Source organism: Ailuropoda melanoleuca, chromosome 17, assembly GCF_002007445.2.
Source record: "Ailuropoda melanoleuca isolate Jingjing chromosome 17, ASM200744v2, whole genome shotgun sequence".
Lineage (NCBI taxonomy): Eukaryota > Metazoa > Chordata > Mammalia > Carnivora > Ursidae > Ailuropoda > Ailuropoda melanoleuca.
The window spans coordinates 13,795,338-13,805,124 of record NC_048234.1 but is presented as its reverse complement, the minus strand read 5'-3'; the positions used below and the strand labels follow the sequence as shown (position 1 = coordinate 13,805,124).

The 9,787-nt window shown below is 46.8% G+C and overlaps 2 protein-coding genes across 8 annotated transcripts in view; one reads left to right on the top strand and one right to left on the bottom strand.

Moving 5' to 3' along the window:
- The window catches only part of CENPP (centromere protein P), a 234,751-nt gene that overhangs the window by 49,970 nt on the left and 174,994 nt on the right, over positions 1-9,787 (bottom strand). The window lies entirely within an intron of this gene.
- The window catches only part of ECM2 (extracellular matrix protein 2), a 32,464-nt gene that overhangs the window by 11,691 nt on the left and 10,986 nt on the right, over positions 1-9,787 (top strand). For 2 of the 4 annotated variants that reach the window (XM_019808408.2, XM_019808406.2), the window contains exons 2-5: positions 1,805-2,114; positions 3,831-4,019; positions 6,020-6,589; positions 8,480-8,595. In XM_019808408.2, coding sequence (XP_019663967.1) covers positions 1,829-2,114; positions 3,831-4,019; positions 6,020-6,589; positions 8,480-8,595 — 1,161 coding nt within the window. In that variant the 5' untranslated portion in view covers positions 1,805-1,828. The remainder of the gene's footprint in view (positions 1-1,804; positions 2,115-3,830; positions 4,020-6,019; positions 6,590-8,479; positions 8,596-9,787) is intronic. The other 2 variants (XM_002927687.4, XM_002927688.4) reach the window with 2 other exon arrangements.

Genomic DNA, 9,787 nt, shown 5'->3' with positions numbered 1-9,787 from the left:
TTTGGCTAGAAGCAGAAGTCAGATTTGAGTTTCTCACAAAACTGCTATAATGGCTGATGGGTTTTCTATGAAGTGACCATGAACTGACTTCAAGCTTCTCCAGGAGGTGCTGCTCCTTGGAGCCACTCTGGTCAGTAACTGTGTAACTGGAGGGAACGTCAGCCACACAGGGAAGGCAACCCCACAGGGAGTGCTCAAGTTCTGGGCCGTCTGGTGATGTACACACGGGAGAATGTCAAAAATAGGTCTGTAAGTGACATCTGTACTTAGGCGAAGACCCATGGTGGCAACCCTGTGTTTGAAACAACCACTGTGAGTTTCTGCTGACAGAAGTCACAGTATTTGGCTAGACTGACAATGATCACCCCCAGGTCCTACACATTTGGGGGGTGAGCCCTGTGGCATGAGGAGGGCCTCGCCTCACCCCCCCCAGTACATGATATTCTCTTCAGATGCCCTTTGGGGTTCCTACAAGCTGCCCACAGGTTTCGAAGCAGCATCTGCTGTCAGTAGAGGACTTGACTTCATGCAGAAAGGCTGAACACCATGCTTACAGGGTCTCTTGTCCATTTCCTAAGGTCCCAGCAAGATTGCCAGGTTCACAGTCTACGGCCACATTTTTGTTGGCCCTTTGAGCTTTCAAAATCCCTCCTTTGCAGCTTGGAATTTTAAAATTCTGTACGTAGATCAATTTAAACCTTTACCATTCCTGCCAGGGTGATGTTTTCTGAAACGTAACAGTTTTGTTCTGACAGAGAAGAGTCAAACAGTCTGTGAGGAGTGGGGTAAATCTCACCACCAAGCTCCCACTGTAGCCGATGATCGTGGGTCCTCAGCATCCCTGGCTCCATCTTGGGGTACTGACAGCAAGGGACCCTGAGTGAAGAACAGAGGGGACAGACAGATGCCAGGCAGGGGCAAGGGGGAGACACAGGGTCTCAGCTTAGAGGGCAATGGATGCCACAAAGACCTTCTTTGCAGGGCTAACCACAGGCCAAAGTGTGTGGCCAGGTGAATCCTTCAACCATACCCTACAATCAATCACCTTGTGGAGGGTTTCTCTTTACTTTCTGTGCTACCTGACTTTATAGGGCCTGGACAAACGTGTCTGATCACAGTGCCACAATCACATGTAGTCTTTATCACCGGGACTACAAGTATTCATTTCTTCGATACCTTTTTCACCTTTACAGCACGCAGGCCCCGTGTGCTCTTGAGGCCAGCTAACTGAGAGTTACTCTTACGTCTTTACAACTGATGCTAGTTTGCTGTTATTTTTATCAGGTGCAGTCACGCCCCCCTCTCTCCCAAAAAAGACCATTCGAAAGCCAGAGGATAGAAGAACCAAATAGCAGAGACAGGGCCATGCGTCGCCCGAGTCAGAGGATGACCTGGTGCACAGGCAGAGCGATCCCGGGGGGTCCTCTGAGGACACAGCACAGCAGTCTGGAGAGGGCTCAGCCAGCCACGGCTTAGAGGCCGACCGAGTCCGGCAAACTGTTTCATCACTGGGGCTTTCCCGGTACACCCCTGTGTGACTGGTAAAGCCTAGAACATTTAATATCCAGTTTTTCGTAGAAAAACTTGGTTCATGACTGTTCTGGGGGTAAAGATATTAAAAGTTCTTTGATTCTGACAGAATTCCACATTCTGATTTGGCAATAGCACAACAGCATACAGCCCACATAGGATATGTGTCATTTCTCCACAATGCTGTTGAGGCATACAAGCAATAATACGCCAATTTTCAAAGGTAAAACTTAGGCACCACTAAATCCGAAATTCTGCTTCTTTCTCACTCTAGAAATCGGATGGTGAAAAAGCAAGCATGAAGTTTGCAGGTTTGCTTTGTTTCCTTCTGCTTATCATTTTTCAAACTGATTTTGGACAAAATGAAGAAACACCCAGGAAGCAACGGAGGAAGGAGTACTACAGGAGACCGAGGAAAAGCTCTTTGCCCGCCCACAGACCCAGTAGGCAGCTGGGCATCCAGCAGGCGATGGTCACACCAGCAGCAACAATTCCCGTGCTTAACTTGGATTACAGCACAGAGGAAAAGTCTGACTCCTTTTTAAGTTCTCTTGGAGTAGAATCAAGTTATAATGTGTTACCAGGTAAGAAACCAGTAAGAGAAAGATGGGGACAAAAACAGAACCTCCATGAAGATAATTTTCCAAAGTTTTTCTTCAAGTTATTATATATATTATTATTAATATATTTTAAGTCATATTTCCAAGTTAATATATACTAAACATATTTTTCAAGTTGTTACAATACCGAGATATACTATTATGTCTTGTGGTTTAGTCTACAATGATGAGTTTTGAAATAATTTAAAATTTCATTTATAGAATGTAATTATAATACAAAATTTTGGAAAACAAAAAATTAATTAGCTATCCCACAACTATATTTATAAAACCATAGTTACTATTCTGGTTTATTAATTTCTAGTCTGTTTCCTACACCATGTATTTCAAATAATTGGATTCGTAATATAGATAATATACATATTAGGTTGTAACCTGCTTTTTCATTTATAATGATATATTATCTGGGATACAGAAACAAATTATTCAGATGATTCTATGAATACATGGTTATTAACTATTTTCAACCAAAAAAAATTTTTTTAAAGATTTTATTTATTTGACAGAGAGAGACAGCCAGTGAGAGAGGGAACACAGGCAGGGGGAGTGGGAGAGGAAGAAGCAGGCTCCCAGCGGAGAAGCCTGATGTGGGGCTCGATCCCAGGACCCTGGGATCACGCCCTGAGCCAAAGGCAGACGCTTAACGACGAGCCACCCAGGCGCCCCTCAACCAAAATTTTTTCAACCAAAGTGGCATTAAGCCACTGAATTTATTTTATGCAGACAAACTACTTGGTAGGCCCAGGTGGTGAGGGGAGGGAGGGAAGGGAGGCAACGAATGGGAGAGCCCACCTCAGGGTGGAATGTGCGGACAGCGGCTCATCAGACAAAGGATAGGCGTCACAAACGACACTGGGTCAGAAGAACAGCATGTCCTCTGACACTGCAACCAAGTAGTCTGTGTATGGCCCCCTTGGTGGACACACTCACCTACATGTCTACGACCCTGTACATAGAGTAATGGAGATACTTCGAAAACACTTTACAAGGACGGCACTGACGACATGTGAGCTAGTGTTCAGTAACATGGTAACTCTAAAGACAGGGTCAGGTCAGTTGCAATGTCTGGCTCTGCCTCCCCCGTCCACACATTGGTAAGGGCGAGACGTGGGCTCATCATAGGTGCCCTTCCTGCTCTCTGCTTTCTGGCTCCTGATGGAACCACACTGCTGTCTCTCTTCTGAATTTATGGCCGTATAATTTGCTTTTGCTCAATGTAATGAGACACTCTGAGGGCTCATGTGGGATTTGCAACCTCCCGTCCCTCTGCTTTGGCCACCAGGCAGCCTGCTTGGAGGTGCAGAAGCCTGCTGACTGTCCCTGTGACTATCACAAGCACAGCCCCTGTGTGCCCACATTGGACACACGGCATAGAGAAGAAATCACTGAGACTTGGGGGTGGGTTGTTCCTGCCGTGTGACTTAGTCACCCCAAGAGATACGGTACGGAGGCGCAGCTCAGAGTCAAGTTACCAGGAGGAGGTCAGTGTCAGAGGCTGAGAGCAGAGCACGAGGGATCTGCTCTGGGGTCACGTCTCTGGGGTCCATGTACCCCACGCATGAACGGACACAGAATGACACTCTTGCGTGATTCTGCCAGTTCGACTTCGCGCTGTGCTCACCGTCATTCACAGGCTGACGACCACACAAGGAATGTAATATGGCCCTGCTTCTCTTCTAGGAAAGAAGGGACACTGTCTGGTAAACGGGATGACCATGTACAACCGAGCTGTGTGGTCTCCCGAGCCATGCACCACCTGCCTCTGCTCCAACGGAAGGGTGCTTTGTGACGAGACTGTGTGCCACCCTCTGACGTGCCCCCACACAGTCACGCCGGAGGGAGAGTGCTGCCCCGTCTGCTCTGACGCTGGTACAGTACTTAGCCAAAACACAGTATCCCGTGTGACTTAGTCTTCAACTTCCATTGCTTTTATTTTGTTACTACCTTAAGTTTTAAATTACGGTAAACGGTCATCAAGGTACTTAGACTACTGGCACAGTGATAACAAACATAGAAGTTATTGGGGGAAGATGGATGGTAGGGGCAGAAACAAAAGATCTTGGCTTCGTAGTTCCAGCTGGACCAGAATGAGATACTTGGAGCAGACCACACTGCGCACTGACGCTCGCTTTAGAGAAGCAGTGATGGGATCTAGGGAGCCAACAGTCCCCCAGTGTCGTGTGAGGAAAGAGCTCTGCTTAGTTCCTCGCGGAGTAGCTCCTTTATTCCAACTCAGCGTGGGCACAGTTAAGACCAGAAACGAAGACGGAGAACTCCTGATGAGCAAAGGGAGAGGGGTCTGCATCTAGAGAGAAGAAAGCCCAGTGCCCCAGCCTGCCTGCACTCATTACTGCTCGGGAAATCTGGGGAAATGCAGGAGCGTGGCCCTGGAGCAATGTCCGTCTCTCGTGGGCACTGATTCCTGCAGGAAGGTCATGCCACGGGGCCTGCTGAACGTTCACCGTCCCTGCTCTCACAGCTCACACCTGAGGGACAGCTGACTCTTGAGAGGGAGGCCTAGTCAGCACCTTCTAAAATAGATACACACGTGGTAAATAATTTGATGGGAAGAAACAGAGACAGTTTCTCTTGTCTAACATTACGGCAGATTGTTTTCCACGCACACAGGATAGTCTCAAGGTGGGTGCCCACGACGTTAGAATGTTTAGGAATTGCATTTTGGTTTATACTACCCATTATTTTACTAAGGTATTATGCCTTTAAAAAATGTTAGCAAATACACAGGCAAGATTCAGAAATTATCAGACATTTTTCAAAGGACTTGGAATAATCTTGAAAAGCTGTGGTTATTTTGGAAAAATAAACTTGGATATACAGGGAGGATTTTAAATATTTCAATATGATAGCTTTAGCTTCCTTTCCCTAATATTTTCCTGTTTTCCTTTTGCATGTTCTGCCAGGGATATGAAAAAATAACTCACTGACTTTATAATATATACTGGATTGAAGTCTCAAGTAATTCCTTCAAATAGTTACATTTTCTGAGTTCCTTTTCTGGGTGATTTAGGTATAGCATTAAATAAAAGCAGGGCCACAACTCAGGAAATCTGCCAGTACCAGAGCTAGACCTCACTTCTGCCAGAGCTGCGGTCACTGTCGGGCTCTCCCCAACTTCTGCTAAATACACATGCAGTGAACGCCTGCCACTGGCCGTTCTGCTCCCATCATCCTGGGACAACGGAAAGTACTGTCATGCACGCCTCTGGCTTAAAACACCATCATTGGAATCCAGGAGGCCTCCCATAAGTGTCAAGCAGTAAAAAATTTAAGTTGAGAGTCTGGGAAGGAGAAAGAGGAGAACTTTCTATAATCCTGAATTTCAGAAGATGCTTTTGGGTCTATGGGGCTGAAAGAAAATCAGACAAAAATAATAATAAATCTACCAAAAAAAGCCAGTTTCACTGCCACAAGCAAGTAAAATACGTGTTTCATTTTTTTATGTTTGATGGTGCAGATTCTTACATTATCAGTCACCCCGATTAACTGAACAGTATCTATTATAAAGGTCACACCTCATCATACTGCAATCTCACACAGGACTGCTTACCATTGTGCATCATGTGGCAATATTATTCCCTCTTTGTTACCAGGTAGCAAGATATTTTAGTAAAAATAAATATTAAGGCCACAAGAAAAAACAAAAATTGCTTAAAACAAATCACATAAATCTTATAAAACAGAAATAAAATTACTTTTAAAACTCACGCAAAACTTCCAAGATGCATTTCACATTTAAATTGCACTCAAATACCTGGAGGGAATAATATTTACTAACCTCACTTTCACTATGATTTTTCCTTTTACTAACGTTACACCTCGCCCCTGCTGTATCTTCCCCGCGCGTCCAGCAGCCTCCCGCCCGCTGCTCAGTGGTACAGCATTAAGTGATAGAAGTGAATTTTCTGGTGATTCTTCAGAACAAAGAGAACCTACCAACTCACGTCGCAAGCAACTGCCACCTCATCCGGTGGAAATGGACCAAGTGTTGCAAAAAGAGGAACTTCAATTTGAGGAGGAAGAAGAAAGTAAAGAAGATGAAGATAAGGAGCCAAAGAAACAGACCCCTGGACCTGGAGAGCAGGGGAGACCTCTCAGTGAGGGGTGGAGCAGAGGAGGGGCAGATGAGAGACCCCGAGCAGAGGGGAGGCGAGCCCATCAACAAGGACACCCAGCAAGGGAGGAGGCCGAGGAGGACGAGGATGAGGAGGCCGGGGAGGCCGAGGAGGAGGAGGATGGCACCCTCAGAGGAGACGTGTTCAGGGTGCCCTCCAGACCCCTGGTGCCCCCTCCTCGCAGGGGCATGCCACCTCTGCCCAGCGGATGCTCCCTGTCCTACAGAACCATCAGCTGCATCAGCGCCGGCCTCACACAGATCCCACTGCTAACAGCACCAGAGATAACAAGCCTGGAGCTCGTTGGTAAGAGATGTGGACGTCTGTTCTGTTTTGTGCTTTACAAGTAAGGAACTCTCCCTGCCCTGTGAATGTCATATTTTAATTTCATAATAGAAGTTGATCCCAAACAGACTAACTTCACAATCTATAATCATACACATAAACTTTGTAGGAGAAATAGCATGGTTAAGTATAAAGCCAATTTCTCCAAACCAAATTATGATTTCCCACTGACTTTTTCCCTAAAGTCAGCTTCAGTGAGGTATAACTGACATTCAGTAAAACTTATTTTTAGCATGCTCTTCTCTGAGCGTTGACAGACGTGAATAGTTGCATCACTACCCCCACAGCCAGGATACAGAATGTTTCCATCACCTCCCCACGTTCCCTCCTGCCCCTCCTTCTACCAGCCCTGGTCTCTGCTGAGGTGATGGGCCTCCAGGGTTTGGCCGTTCGTGGTATGTCACCGAAGTAGGGTCACCCAGTGCAGAGTCGTTCCAGTCGGGCTTATTGTGCTTGCCATGATGCCATGGAGGGTCATCTGGGATGCTGCACTCATCGAGCTGGCCCTCTGCTCACCACTGAGTGGGGTGTGCTCATGCCGATGGACCACAGGTGCCTGGTGATCCTGAAGGGCACCTGGGTGGCTTCTAGTTTGGGGCAACTGTACATACAGTTCTACAAATAGCTATACACAGAGGTTTGTGTGGACCTAGTTTTCTGTTCATTAAGGTGCAAGCCCAGGAGTGGAAATGCTGAATGACAGAGTAAAGGTGCATTTATCTCCATAGGAAATCATCCCCCAGTTCCCAAAGGTGGCTGCGGCTTTCCTGCTAGACGCTGCTCTGCCTCTTGTCACTTGTCTTTCCTTCACTTTAGCCATTCTGGTGGGCATGGAATGGTCCAGTCCTCCTTGCCGTGTTCTTATGGGGCCGCTGGAAGGGTTCTGACTGGAGGGACGGCAGGACCAGGTGTGTGTGTGTGAGGCTGGCTCGTGGGGACCCTGCGTGTGCATCCATCTGGGAGATAAAACCCACATCCCAGGACGACCTGAAGACACAGGGCTGAGAGAATCTGAATGGGGTTTCAGGCATGTCTCAGGGGCAATCACAGAAATAAACTACCAAATAATAAATAAATGACCTTATAAATACACACTCGATAGACCAAGTCTGACGCCTTGGTTCAGGACGGCCAGTCTGTGCTAGGACACCACGTTCACGTGACCCTGTAGGGAAGTTTCGTGCTCAGTGGCTCACACCCCAGCAATGTCCCCTCTGCCACAGCCGGTGTGTCAGCTGTGTCCTCTTCAGTCACACTATAGTGGTTTTGAGATGGTCACCATATGGTGTCTATAGTACTCACTATTTCTGGTGAGCTTACGTTGTGGGTTTAAAAGCATCAACTACTGTACTTAACCAAATGTGAAAACAAAATCCCATAAATTTAAAGCATGTAGGAAGTTGTTCAGATGGAAGCCACACAATTTTAACACCTGAGCTCCTGGTTTAGAGAAGGAAATTTCAGAAGGGTAGGTGATAGGACAGGATTTCTGGTCCAGGGTCTAGGACATGTCAATGGGAAAACCAGTTTCTATGTAAGCTTCCGGAAACACATCTCTGTTATAAAATGCATACTGCTAACAGAATCGTCTAGCGAACCACATACTAGCTGTTCTCACAGCAGCTTCACCTGAAACAGGATGGCCTCAAGCACAGCTAGCCCTTCAAGTAGAGGTTCTGGCCCCAGGCTGGTGTTTCCTGCACATGCATTTGCTTATACAGATGCGGTCCTAGTTAAAAGTATTGCTTTCTCCTCTGGGTAGAGCTCCCTTGCTATCTATGTATGTTCATGAACACATGTATGTTCCCGTGTGTGCACGGGGGCCCAAACCGCAACCGCTGTGTTTTCTAGGCAATTCCATCACCGACATTCCTGACGGAGCATTCAATGGACTGCCAAATTTGGAAAGGCTCGATCTGAGCAACAACAACATCACCTCCCCAGGCACAAGTCCAAAAGCATTCAAGGTAAAGATATGCTCGGCGTGAGAAAGCATCCCCTTGGACAGTTCTGTGCTGGCGGCAGGGCAGGGAGCGAAAGGGACAGTCTGTAGCCTCCTCCTAAGTCAAGAAAGTTTCCTCTCTGACGTTCCTAAACTCTTCAAGTTTTACCTTGATTCCAGTCTGTTGTTTTACGTGATTCTAGCTGGTTGTTCTAGCTTTACCCTTACAGCACCTACAACAGCAAAATGACAAAACTAACGTTTGAACTTATGGAGCAGTTTCTCCCCAAGCAGCTGAAAATATGTTGAAATACACGGTCTCTTAGTACATGAGGCATTTCCAGGAATAAAGGAGAGCTTATCTGGAAACTCTTGTTAACATTTTCAGGCCAGAAAGAGCTCTGTTATTTTGTGCCGAGGGCAAGACCTGAGGATCACATGAGCAGGAGGGGTTCTGGAAACACAAGCGGACTCGGATGAAAACTAGCACAGGGAATGGTGGGGAAGACAAGGGAGAGAGAGGCAGCAAACAGCATAGAATAAGCCCCTGCAAGACTTGGGTGTGACTAAAATATTTTCTAAAAAGCAGAAAAGAAGACAGGATCAAGGAGTTTCAGAGAAGCAAAGGTAGAAGCAAGAAAGGAAGGGTCTGGGTGTGTAAACACACTCGTGTGTCCTTTTAAGAAGCCCAGTGAAACCTACTACATCCCACTAGGCCAAACTTTACACCTGCATTCAAGTCGCAGACGTGTCCTTGTCATACGACAGCTGGGACTCACGCATTTCCTGTGTTTGATCAGAAAGAAAGACACACAGGAGAGTGTCTCCTTTTCTTGTTTTGGGATCCCCTGTGCCACCCCGAGTCTGATTCAGTGCCTGAGGTGAACTGTCTGTGCAGCGCTCCAGCCTGGTGGGGCACAATGCTGCAAACGTGGGCATGCTTCCAGCAGTCAGACTGCGCGGGTGCCACAGAGGAACAGCGAGTGCTATTTGCAGCATGCCATTCCGAAGTGGTTCCGCAATCATCAGTGCTCTTTTAGGGCTGTTTCTACTAGTCTAATGACAAAACTGAGGTGTACACGTACACGGTAAGAATTCAAACTGCTGATTTCATTGCCCGCATCCATGACACATTCAGCTTCTGCACGATCTAAGTAGCCTTCTGTCTACTGCTGAGAAGGTGGATGCCTAAGATCTAGCAAAATGGGAGCGGTCCA